The sequence below is a fragment of the Eufriesea mexicana genome, unplaced genomic scaffold (genome assembly GCF_001483705.2).
Source record: "Eufriesea mexicana isolate 0111107269 unplaced genomic scaffold, ASM148370v2 scaffold492, whole genome shotgun sequence".
NCBI classification, from domain to species: domain Eukaryota; kingdom Metazoa; phylum Arthropoda; class Insecta; order Hymenoptera; family Apidae; genus Eufriesea; species Eufriesea mexicana.
In genome coordinates this window covers 142323-156179 of record NW_016908641.1, presented here as the reverse complement: position 1 = coordinate 156179, position 13857 = coordinate 142323, and the positions used below count along the sequence as shown (strand labels likewise).

Here is a 13857-nt window from a genome sequence, read left to right as displayed (position 1 = left end):
ATAGTTGTACCATAAAGAACAGTGTAAACCGATGAAAGTGGAGTATTAATTCGCGATTTATGTTTCTTTAGTTCTATTAATAAATTACGTTGAGATAATGAAAACGTAAAAGATGATGTACAAGTTGCATAAATTTACAAAACATTAATTATTAATTGAATATTAATCAAAATAATTATATAAATATATTGTATTCGAAATAGAAATTCTCTATGTGTTTTTGATAAAGTGAAATTAAAATTGATCCAGCTAACAAATATACTTATTACATCAAATTTTGTAATGTTCTACAGCAAACGTATACGAACTGTTTATGATATATTTATTTAGAATGAGTTGCATAAGAATGGTTATTGAAAAATTTATGAAAAACAAGACTCTCATTTTAACAACATTTTTCCTTTTAACGATCGATATTTCACGAGGATTAAATTGCAGCGGAGATCCCTGCATGTACGGAATTTGTATAGAAGACTCAAACAGGTATATAAATAAATCATTAAACACAATATAGATGCTTTTGTTTCACTTTCTATCCAATTTTAAAGAGGAAAAATATAACGATTAAATGGCAACTCTATATAAGTAATTAGAATTAATATATTAGTCATTCGTCTCGTGCATATAATACAGCACTTATTCTTGCTACTGTATCGACGGTTACACTGGAATCAATTGTGAAATCAATTGGAATGATTGTTGGTCTAATCCTTGCCTCAATGGAGGAACATGTAACGATGCTGTTGCAGCTTATAATTGCACCTGTACTGAGGGATTTGTAGGTAATTTAAAATTCCTTCATTTGTTTTTTCATAGTATGTACGAAATTAATATATCGATATGTTAACACAGAGGGAGATTAAATTGATCGTGTCGCGATTTGTTTATACAGTTACAGAATTTAAATTAAATCTTCATATACAAATATCGAACTGAATAATGAAATATATTTATTATTTTGCAATACATTACGTGTATTTCTAGGTGTAAATTGTGAGCAAAGATATAGCGAATGTTCGAATCAACCTTGTTTAAACAACGGAACTTGCCTCGATTATGATGGTATCACTTGCCAATGCCCTGATGGATATTCGGGTAGAAAAGCGGAAAAATAATATGCTAAGATTTAATCTATTCTATTTTACAGTTTGTCTCTTTTTAAGGGGATTATTGCGAAATCGATGCTTCAGTTTGTAATGACACGATATGTAAAAACAGAGGTGAATGTGTAGAAGGGCCTGGATTATCTTTCTTCTGTCGTTGTTCCGAAGGTATAACTATTTTTTTTAATAATTTATACAATTTGCATTTTAATCCGAGCACTTAGATAAATTGGAAAATAATTATTTTTATTATAAAGGTTGGACAGGTCGATTGTGTGATGAAGATGTTGATGAATGTATTATTATTCCTGCTTCGTACACTTGTGCGTGTTTATTTGGTAAGTTACAATTCTTTATCTCTATTAATAATTTCGAAATTAAATTTGTAGAGCGTAAAGTAATCTTTATTGCATTCTTCTCATGCTCTAGAACTGATAAGGAAACAATAGTAATGCTAAGTATTCTTCACTAGGATATACAGGTAAAGATTGTGATAAAACCATTGTACCATGTGAAGAGAATCCTTGCAAAAACGACGCCATATGTTTATTCGAAGACGAACGGCCAATTTGTTATTGCGTACCAGATTATCATGGTGCCTTATGCGAGTTAAAATATGACGACTGTGAATCTAAATTTGCGAATTGTCAAAATGGTGGCACCTGTATTGATGGTATCAATAGTTTCACTTGTGCTTGCCCAACATACTACAGCGGACCATTCTGCAATGTCCATGATCTTCCATCAACCACTTCCTCGACTTTAGAAGCAATATTAGAGGCTGATGATAATAAAAAAACCACTGCTTTTACTTTATTTGCATCGAAATCATCGACAGTACCAGAAATTGATACCTCATCATCATCAATAACTGCTTCTACATTACAATCTTCGGTTTCTTTCAGTCCTTCGTACACAAAATGGTATCCTTTCATTGAAACGACGTCCTCGACTGCAAATAAAGACGATGTCAACTATTTTAGTAGTATCAGTAGTAGTACCAGTACTAGCAGTAGCATTATTGGAAGTAGCGCAACAGGAAGTATTCAGTTTGTTACTGATATTTCGCCTCCGTATTCTATCACGAGTAAAGAGATGTCTCAAACTGAAACAATTTTAGAGCCTCGTACATTTCCTAGTGTCTCAAGTGAAGCCTATTCTGTGACTTCAACAATAAGAACCGAAGCAGAATATTTAACTCAAAAATCGATTTATAATGAAACGATGACTGACATCATTCATCAAGAGAATAATGCTAGAACGTTTGCACCCATTAATAATACGTCCTCTTCTGAAGCGGATAACACGGTGGCATATACATCAAGTACAGGGTAACGATAACTTCTAATTTATATATTCTTGTATAAATCAGGCAAAACATTAAAATAACTGTTTGTCAATTTATTGTTAATTAGGTATTATTCAGTTGTAACTACAGCTGTCGAAAGAACGACAGATGAATCTACGACGACAGAAAGTGAAAAAAATAGTAGTCTATTCTCCACCATTACATCCTCTTCGAATTTTACAGACTTTTGGCAAAATAAAAGCACACATTCTACTATACCAACAATAGGAGTGCCAAATACTACACCTAATTCATTCTCAGATAAATGGACATTTACAGAATTATCAAAATCTTCAAGTACAGAAATAAAAAGTTCTACATTTACTTTTGCTAATATTTCTTCACCTGCAACAACTAGTAGATCTGTAAAGCCAATATTTGATGAAAGTACTATCAACAGCGAACGTGAAGAATTTCTAACAAAAGATGAATTACCAACAACTTTAAAAAGTCCCATTATTCCTGAATGCCATGGAATTTTGTGTACAAATTCCACAATATTACCTACACGCAATGATAGTGATGCAAGTATTAAATGTCTTCATTTTTATCTTAATTTTGTATTGATGATGGATATTAATATTATATACTTAATATTATATTGATAATGGAAATATTGATTTTTCGCAAATTATTTTTAGTGTAATTGTTCGCATCATGAAAATTGTAAAACTGGTCCAAGTATAATACGAGCGGCCTTTAATGGAAAATCTTACGCAAGACAACATGTTGATGTAAACATGTCTAACGATAATAATGCAACATTACAAATTTTCGTCAGACTTAGAACACGTTTTAAGGATGGTATTATATTACACGTTTATTTCGACGATGAAAAATATGCATTAGTATATTTAGAATATGGTTCTTTAAAGTTTCAATTCTCCTGTGGACTTGAAACTATGTTACTAGGTGAAATAGATTCGTCTATTGATAATGGATATGAAACAGACATTGATACAAGGTAAAATGATATAATATAATCATAACAATATATTATTTACTGTATTTGTTCATTTTATTCGCTTATTTTATATATGTAGGTTTCAATACTTTATGAAAAATGAAACCAATAAATGTTCTGCCCGTTTATTAGTAAATGAGACAACTGCAGTTAGTGGAGAACAAATTTTACCATTACATGGAAGTCTTCCTCGACATGCTAATTTACATTTAGGTGGAATACCATTAGTATTTTCTCACTACTTTGCACATGTTTCTATGGGATTTACTGGTTGCATGAACTCATTGAAGGTTTATTTTTCTCCTATTACATATTTTAAAATATTCGAAAATTAAAAATTATATTTCATTTTGTTAACTCAGATAAATGATATACCACGCCATTTCATCCATGATTCAATAGAAACATTTCAAATTGAAGATTGCATATCATTTCTGTGCTTATCAAATCCATGTCAAAATTTCGGAGCATGTGAAGAAATAAATGGCGCAGTGCGTTGTAGATGCATAGCTGGGTAAAGTAATCTATAATTCATATTCAAAAATTTATTATTAGTAGATACAGTAAAACAAAGTATTATTTAATTGAATAGATATACTGGTCCATTTTGTGAACATTCAACATGTGATGAAAATCCTTGTGCTTTGGGCGCAACTTGTATTAATTCACCAGGTACAGGTTTTATTTGTGTCTGCCCACTTGGAACTCATGGACTCTTATGTGAAGAAGGTAAGGCATGTTGTTATATGTACCTCGAAAATAAAATGCATAATTACTCTTTATTTTAAACTTTTAGATACTATTGTAATGCGACCGTCATTTTCGGTACTTGTACCTGGATTTTCGTCATATGTTGCTTATGGCGTTTCAAATTCTATAAAAGATACAATGGAATTAAAATTGAAACTTATACCACGTACTTATGAACAAATATCCTTAATAGCTTATTTAGGACAAAGCGGATCACGTCGAGATCTATCGGATCATCTTTCCATAACATATGTTCGTGGTTATATTATGCTAACATGGGATTTAGGAGCAGGTAATATATTTCAATATTTTAGATATTTAAAGATCTCTTAGTCTTTTTGAATTTTGCGATAATATTTTCTAGGTGTTCGTAGAATATTTACAAATGTTCCTTTAAGTACTGCAACAATGGCAGCAACAGCAAGTAAAAATTATATAGCATACACAATTCGAATTGGAAGAAGGGGTCGTGATGCATGGCTTGCAGTAGATGGTATAGGCAATGTAACTGGACGAGTGGTTGGATCTATGACACGACTTGATGTATCACCCATACTTTATATTGGTTTGTACTTTACAATTTGATCATTTTATTCAAAAAAATTTATAGTAAAGGAATAATAATTTTTATATAATATAATGTATAATTTTAATAGAAAGAAATAGAATGTTAGGAAGACTATTACTTTTTAGGTGGACATAAATCAAGAAACTTTGAATCATTACCCCATGATTTGCCTCTTCATACTGGATTTTCTGGTTGCATATTTGACATTGAATTACGTACAGAAACAGCTATATATCCAATAACAAATTCCAGTCCTGCAACAGGCCGTGGCATCGGGGAATGTCACAGAAATGAATGCATTCGTCATTTATGTAAAAATGGTGCAGTGTGTTTAAATCATGGAGCTACATATAGGTGAGGTTTTATAAACTACTATAGAAACTTATTAATTTATATTAAATTAATATTAAGTAATAATTTCAGTTGTATTTGTACAAAAGAATGGATGGGATCTGATTGTTCCATACCAGTAGAAGCATTATCCTCTGTTGATTCATCTACTTGCCATACTTCAAACTAATAAAGATATTATTACTGTTTCATTTCATTTCAATATATTATATATGTATAACTTTTATACATAGTTCATTCAATGTGTATTAATTAATATCTTTAATATTGTTTTTTTGGTTGACATGATATATGGTAGGAGTTCAAATGTACAAATAAGATCGCTGCAGCTAAGCGAACTTGTAAATCATGTTTATTATGATTATGAAACCATTCAACTGATCCCCAATGAGAAACCTATAATAAAGTTTAAAACAGCATTCACAAGAGAAATATATGTAGATTATAAACATTTTAGTATAAAGGTTATTATACATACTTGATAATTTTCTTCCAAAAGTGACTGTTTTACTGCTTCTTTTATACTAATCACTCTTTCTGTTGCAGCTAAAGTAAGAATTACAGATTTAATTGCATCTACTCCATACATAAAACCTACAAATAAAACAATATGATATTACATCATCATACATGTACATATTAATAATAAAATTATTTACCATAAACTGCACTATAATTATAAGACATTAATTGTTTTGTTAATACTTCTTTAGTTTCTAGAGATACTATAGGAATTTCTATACTTTGAGTTTTTATCATATTCACTCCATAATTGTCACAAAACCATTGTACTAATGGATCCCAATTTTCAGTCTGTATTTTATATAATTCATCATTTTCCTATAATATAATTTCCCATTTGATAACTGTCCTATATTATTATATAAACATAATTACATATGACATACATTTGAATGAAATAGTATTGTATCCATTTCCAAACAATTTACAATATAATTTACCATATCTTGTTTTGTATGATTGTGAGGATTATCTATTATAGTATTACATAGAGCTGTCTATAACATATATGTTAAATCATGTTTATTAAATTACATTATATTTATATTTAATTTTGATGACAAACTTACCAAATGCATATTACTTCTATCAACAATTTCCTTCTGCATATCCCATTCTGTTGCTACAGCTAAAGCTAAAGGCTTACTATCCACTTGAAATATCTTTCCTTGTGGTGTTTTGAGTTTTCTTTGATCAAGTGTTATTTCAAATTTTCCATCACTGAACAATATATTTGTTTTCCGATAAAATCTTTTAAAGGTAGCTAAAAAGTAATTCATATATATAAAAATTAGTTATGTTTATTATGTTTTATTATTGAATAATAATTTTTAAAAATTTATAACACTGAAATGTAAAATTAGGTTAAGAATTACAAAAAAAATTCTAATTTACAAATATGTCTTTACCCATGCTTCTTATAATATTAAAGATTGTAATAAATTTCTTGTGTCTAATATAATACATTTCTATTAAGTATTTAAATATTGTCATAAATATTATTTCATTTCCTTAACACGTCTAAAAAACAACTGCAAACACAACTACAATATTTGATATTGTTAGTTATTTTGTAATTGAATGTATCATCGTATACATATGAATCGTATACATTTGTCTTCAACTATTATTCTTATTGTTAGTCTCTTCATAAATCTCATACATAATTATTTAAAATCACTTTTAAACATCATTTAATGTGATAATGGAATATGATACAAAAATATACTTAAAAAGGTAATTTAATTTCCATTATATATTTAATAATTATGTATACATAAATGAAAAACTTGAAATATATATATATACAAAAATACAGATATTTTATAAAAATTTAAAATAATTAAAATTTAAGGTAATATAGATTCTTAAAAATATTTCCCCATTAAATACCGCCCTCTATAGAATTATGAAATATTGTTACTACGGGAGAAACTTGGAGTGTGTAGATTATGTGGGTGGATCCGGTGAATCCTTTACGTGTTTCAAAAGTATAGATGAATGCTACAGCAATAAAGTTTGGAAAAGTTATTAAAAATAGTTTTAAATAAAAAGAATTTGTACAAGTTTCAAAATCATTTATAACATTTTACATATATTATATCATATATGCAAAAACGGAGAAAATTAACCAAAAATGAAATGTTATCGATTGCTTTTGAACGTTTTGAACGTATGCTTAGTATATACTTTTAATTTAGAACCAAGAATACCTGTTATCAAAAAAGGATTGAATGGCTCTTATTTCGGTTATTCTGTAGCCGAACATCAAGAAATTTATGATGATAGGGCGGAAAAACCGAAAAGCTGGTATACACTCATAACTTATTTCAATTAAAGTTAAGCTTATGTATAACAAAAATACGTATTTACATTATATAATAGATGTATATTGTTGTTGTATATATTATTGGTATAATTGTTATCTATTTATTATATATCTATTTATTAATCTATTTATTATTAGTATATAACAGTAAGATAAAATGTATATAAACAATAAAAATACAATTTAAAATATTTGTTATACAAAGCTCTTTTAATTAAGTAATTATTATTTTTAATATAATGTATATATTTCATATCAAAATTATTTTAATTCATTTATATAACTTAATTAAAAAATTGTATTAAAAATTTAAAAAATTATATATGTTATAGGATGTTAATTGGAGCTCCATTAGATCAAAATAGGCAGCCAGAAACTAATAAATCTGGTGCATTATGGCAATGTCCTTTGACAACATATAAGACAGATTGTATTCAAGTGATCACAGATGGACGATCAAGTATGTTTTTAGTTAAAAAAAGATTTTTATACGTATTGATATAAACATTTTATTCATTGGTTATAAAGTTTAATTGTATATTAAAATTTTTATTTTTCTATTTTTTATTATAATACATGTCATGTTAAATTCATATATGATTTTGGTGTAGTCAGTGTGCATGTTATCTTTGATGTTAATATCCCATAAAATCATTAAGTTATTGTGCTTTATTTTATGTTGAATATGTAATAAGATTATTTTTTTGTTAAATTATGTGTTGGTTAACGAGCAGCAGAAGGGAGTCTGTATGACACAAGTAAGTCATTGAATGGTGTTATTTGAATGAGCAGTCTTTTAGTTTCTTTAGGAAATGTTTTATTATGGTTTTGTATATATTTATATTGGTATGTCCATCTTTATGTTAGCATGATATTTTAAATTATAAAGTAAAATTTATTTTATTGCATTATTTCTAATTTATAATTGAAAAATATTTTTTATCAAATGCACTATTAACAGTTATTTTTTCAAATTTATAACCATATTACTAACTATAAAATATTTCTACACATCTGTATATCAGAAATAAGTAATTTATATGTAACTTGCCTTCTCATTTATATTATGAATAATATACTTACTTGCTATTGCTTTTTAATCATTTTTCTGTTACCTATTTTTTATTTGCTATAGCATGAAATTTCATATTTATTTCATATTATTTAACTTTTAATTTAATCTTACCTTTTAAAAGAATTAGGTAGAATATTTTTATTTTACAACACATGCAAATATTTACTCTATTTTCTTCTTTTCTCCTTTCAAAGTTACACAATGTTTTATTATGATTCAAAATAAAAGAAAAATTATCAGGTAATTTGAAAACACAAGTAAATAATAAATTTATACTATTTAAAATCATTGATTAGAAACATCTATATTGTAACAATAAAATTTATATTGTTTGATAATTTATTTATTATCATTATTATTATTAACTGTTTAATAAAGTGTTTTCTAAATTTTAGATCTTGAAACTGATGATTTAGTGCCACCAGGTAATGATGAAATTAAAGATAACCAATGGTTAGGAGTTACAGTGCGCAGTCAAGGTATTGGTGGTAAAGTAATGGTATGAATTTTATTACACTTTATTTATTTATATTACTATATCAAATATAATTCAATGTAATAAATTTTTAGGTTTGTGCTCACAGACATATTGTCAAAACTGCAGATTCGCAATGGGGTCAAGGACAGTGTTACATATTAACACAAGACCTGAAATATCAAGATTTAAAGAAACCTTGCTCTGGGAAACCTACAAATAAGTAATTCATTTATTTAAATTATTTTTACTATAAATTTTTTATTATCAGTGTACATAATAAACTAATAAAAATTTACATTTCTATTTTAGAGCACATGAACAATTTGGATATTGTCAAGCAGGAACTAGTGGTGTACTTACTGTTGACGATCGTGTCGTTATTGGCACTCCTGGTCCACACACTTGGAGAGGAACTTTATATCTTTTTACTGTTTCAGATGAATTTTTAACTAGAGATAATACAATATATAATGCTCCAATGCAAGATTCCTCTCCTGTCAGTAAATATAGCTATTTAGGTATATATTTCATATAGAGACGATATGTTTATCATGTATGCATATAATGTATCTAATAACAGTATATTTAATTCATAAAAATATTGATAAAGTAACAAAATGGAAAAATTAATTCACAGGTATGTCTGTTACTGTGGGTAATTTTTTTGGTACTGGATTAGCTTATGCTGCTGGAGCTCCACGATCAAATGGTACTGGCCAAGTTATTCTACTTACAAGGCGCGATTTTAAACCAGATATGGATATTGCTTTTATTTTGGATGGTGAACAATTTGCTTCAAGTTTTGGATATGAAATTACTTCTGCAGATATCAATGGAGACAAGTAATATTTTTATAATTTTATATAATTTTGAAGCATATAATAAGCATACATATGGTTTACATTTATAATTATCTCATTTTCACTCTCTTATTTTTAGAATTACTGATCTTATTATAGCTGCACCCTTTTACTTTAATAAGGCAGAGGGGGGTGCAGTATATGTCTATAGTACATTACAAAAAGCATATATGGAACATGAAAAGAGTAAACCTATTAAACTTGTTGGACGTGAAGAATCAAGGTTTGATTTTCTATTTAAATTTACATATAAGTGATTGCAAAAATAAATTAATATAATTTACAATTCTAGATTTGGATTTGCTTTAACAAATTTAGGAGATTTAAATAAAGATGGGTATGAAGACATTGCTATTGGAGCACCATATGAAAAAAAGGGAACAGTATATATATATCTTGGTTCAAAAAGTGGGATAATCACAATACCATCACAGGTCTTGTGACATTATATTATATTGTAAAAGTGATTTTTATAATGTTATAATCTATTAATCTTTAAATTAAAATATTTAAATATAGGTAATACATGCAGAAGATATGCCAGAACCATTACAAACATTTGGATACTCATTGAGTGGTGGAATTGATATGGACCAAAATGGATATTCTGATTTATTGGTAGGAGCCTATGAAAATGATGCTGTAGCACTTCTTCGCTCAAAAAAAATTATTGATATTACCACTTATATACGATATTTAAAAAAAGATGGTACATTTCAAGAAAAAATAGAACCTATAGATCCTAATAAAGTTGGATGCCTAGAAGATTCAGATTCAAATCATACGTGGTATGTATAGCTTAATGTTAAGAATAAAATTATTTTCGTAAATATTTTCTTTATAAAATTGTATTTAATTTGTTACAGTTTCTCATTTGAAGCCTGTTGCAAAACAGAATCTTTAGTAAAAGAAGAAGATATGCAAAATCTAAAATTAAATTATTATATCGAAGCTGAAACTTATACTGGAGTCAAAAAATTCTCTAGAATTTGGTTTGGAGCTGGATATTCTCGTTTACATTATGTAAATCGTACTGTTAATTTAGATACAACAAAATTGGAACACTGTCAAAAAGAAATCATTTATTTGAAGGTAATATTTTATATACTACACACAGTATTTTTTTAAAATTTTTATTATATACAAACTAACATTAATAATTTATAATTGTATGTGATTTTTATTATTAGGAAAATACACGTGATATTCAATCGCCTATTAAATTTCGCCTAAATTATTCATTAGTACAAGAAGAACCAATTATGCCAATTGAAGGAGAACCTTTACCTGATATAAAAAATTATCCTATACTAAATCAACAGGAAGCTGCTCGTGTATTTGAAGCAACTTTTCAAAAGGATTGTGGCAATAATGACATTTGTGAAAGTGATCTACAAGTAAAGGCTCGATTAAATTTATCAGGTATATTTTTAACTAAATAAAGATAATATAACATTATAAATATAAAATTTGTTGAAGTATTATAAAAAAAAAATTAATAAAAATTAATCACGTATTTAATTGGTAGCTTCTTCTGTAAAACCAAATTTTTACGAACTTCTCCTGGGTGAAAGAGAAGAAGTTGTAGTGGATGTAAATGTGTCTAATATTGGAGAATCTGCATATGAAGCTCAATTATTCATTGTTCATTCCCAAAGTTTAAATTATATTGCTAGTAAAAGCAATGATTCTGTAATCTGTAATTTATATAATGCAACTATAGTAGGTTGTTCTATTGGAAACCCTTTCAAAAAAGACAAATTAGTAAATATACAGGTAAGATTCGATCCCAAAGAATTAGAAGATAACAAATCACAATTGGAATTTATGATATTTGCCAATTCTACTTCAAAAGAAATAAGAGAAAAAGAACCTATAATATTACAAGCGACCGTATTAAAACGAGCAGAATTATCAATTAAAGGGTAACATATATTTTTAATTTATAGTATGAAAAAAATGTACAGAGTAAAACAATAAAATTGTTAATCATGTATAAATTATTAAAATTATAGAAGTGCAAAAATTCAATGGGCTTTCTATGGTGGTCCAGTTATAGGTGAATCTGCTATAAAACATTTGAATGAAGTAGGACCTAAAGTATCTCATGTGTATGAAGTATTTAATGAAGGTCCATGGAGAGTAAGTAGTTTAGAAGTTCATATTTCATGGCCTTATGAGGTTGCAAATGACAAAGCACATGGTAAATGGCTTTTATATTTAGAGGAATTACCAACTGTACAGGGTAAAATTTTGTTTTATATTAATATAACGTTTTTCTATTTCCCTTACATTAAAATATATATTATATTCATTTGTTGTAACATTGTAGCCTTGGCTGATGGTGAATGTATATTACCACCAGGACAAGTAGTTAATCCGTTAAAATTGCAAGATAGCAGTAGTTATGATGATATTGATGTGTTTCAATCTGTAACATCTACTCCTGCTACATTAATTCACAACTATACTAATCAAATGAGAACTAGACGAGATACAGAAAAAGTTGTTAATACACGAACTATCATTGATAAGGATGGTCATAGGCATCAAGTAGTTTCTATGGTATGTTATTGTATATTCACAAAGTAAAACAAATTATTTTGTTGAGAACATAATAAATATCTAACAATTGATAATCTTTTGTAAACATTATAGAATTGTAAAGCAGGAACTGCAAAATGTTTTGATATTACATGCTTTATATACAATTTACAAAGAAAACAAGAGGCAATCATAACAGTTAAAGCAAGGTAACATCTCATATTTTATACAATCATTGTATTTTTTTATAAATCTAATTTTTATTTCTTAAATGAACGTTTTTATGTATTTAGATTGTGGAATTCTACTCTTGTAGAAGACTATCCAAAAGTAGATGAAGTAAAGATAGGTTCTAATGCAAAAATAGTTATACGGCCAAATGTTGTCATACAACAAGAAAATTTGAAAGATGATTATGCAATTGTAAGTATTATATATTAACGTTATCTGTAACTTTATAATCATATTTTAATATATAGGCTGAAACAATTGTGTATCCGGATCTTCTTGATCATCAAGATGTTGAACCAGTACCAATATGGATAATTATAGTAGCTGTTGTAGCAGGCTTATTATTATTTATTTTACTTACTTTGGTTCTTCGAAAACTTGGATTTTTTAAAAGACGACGTCCAGATCCTACTTTATCGGGAAATCTTGAAAAACATAGAGATGACAATCCAGAAAGTGAAGCATTATTTAAACGTTAAATATTATAACTTTTTATATAAGTTATATTATTTACTTATGCTTAAAGTACTTACAATGAAAATCAACAAAAAATGTTATTTTTCATAAGAGAAGGAAAAACATTAAATTTCACATTAAAGGGAGATTTTTATGTAGCAGCACTAAAAGTAAATGATCTTTTAAAGTTTTGTTAAGAAAAGAGTACAAATTATATTGAACGAAGCTTTTTAAGGCATAAAAAGATATTCTTAAAGAGCAAGATAATTTTAATTCAATTTTTTAAATTTTGTATTAGAAAATGTACAAATTTTATAAATTGTGGCCTTCTTTGGCGATAATTATTGGCATATTAGTTTAGCATTTATCATAAGCGTCAAAAGGATAACAATAAAAAATATTATAAATTATATGAGTTTTATCTAAAATTGATTGGTTTATTAGTTTTTGAATTACTCTGAATGCCATTTTATGAAACGTGTCGTCAGTCGCCGGCCACTTATCCTTTCAGACTTTGATTCATGCAAAAATAGAACGTAAATAAATAAATAAAGATATCTTTTTTAAATCTGTTACACAGGAGTTTCCTCTAAGCTGCAAAATGCAAAAGCAAAATATTTGGTGTTGATATTGTGATATATTAACATATATTGTATTTATGCGTGCATTCTTTCTTTCTTTCTAAATATATGTACTACTTTTTTGATAATTACATTAATAGTTATATTTTTCAATATAACTATTATTTGTATAGGTATGATTATATATATATATATATA

At 27.3% G+C, this 13857-nt stretch overlaps 3 protein-coding genes across 3 annotated transcripts; 2 read left to right on the top strand and 1 right to left on the bottom strand.

The window, feature by feature from the left end:
* The first annotated feature begins 313 nt into the window (after positions 1-313).
* Positions 314-5269, top strand: eys (eyes shut). Its single transcript, XM_017897454.1, has 15 exons — positions 314-483; positions 634-782; positions 985-1095; positions 1164-1271; positions 1361-1441; positions 1576-2434; positions 2519-2975; positions 3093-3415; positions 3495-3705; positions 3778-3929; positions 4008-4144; positions 4212-4457; positions 4530-4730; positions 4859-5087; positions 5157-5269. Exons 1-15 carry the CDS (start codon positions 314-316, stop codon positions 5251-5253), a joined length of 3531 nt encoding a protein of 1176 aa, XP_017752943.1. The 3' UTR covers positions 5254-5269.
* A 71-nt stretch (positions 5270-5340) lies between these two features.
* l(2)k14505 (ATP synthase mitochondrial F1 complex assembly factor 2 homolog l(2)k14505) lies at positions 5341-6572 on the bottom strand. The gene is made up of 6 exons (XM_017897453.1): positions 6515-6572; positions 6176-6369; positions 5993-6103; positions 5744-5924; positions 5563-5678; positions 5341-5480 (listed from the first exon to the last, which is right to left on the bottom strand). Exons 1-6 carry the CDS (start codon positions 6570-6572, stop codon positions 5346-5348), a joined length of 795 nt encoding a protein of 264 aa, XP_017752942.1. The 3' UTR covers positions 5341-5345.
* Positions 6573-7242: 670 nt separating this feature from the next.
* On the top strand, positions 7243-13110 carry mew (multiple edematous wings). Its single transcript, XM_017897378.1, is given in 18 exon segments — positions 7243-7415; positions 7767-7894; positions 8169-8192; positions 8905-9008; positions 9080-9207; positions 9297-9505; positions 9625-9829; positions 9927-10070; positions 10140-10281; positions 10367-10635; positions 10714-10939; positions 11038-11269; positions 11376-11772; positions 11863-12092; positions 12180-12412; positions 12506-12600; positions 12685-12814; positions 12871-13110. Coding segments are annotated over 18 exon segments (3309 nt in total).
* Positions 13111-13857: the final 747 nt, after the last annotated feature.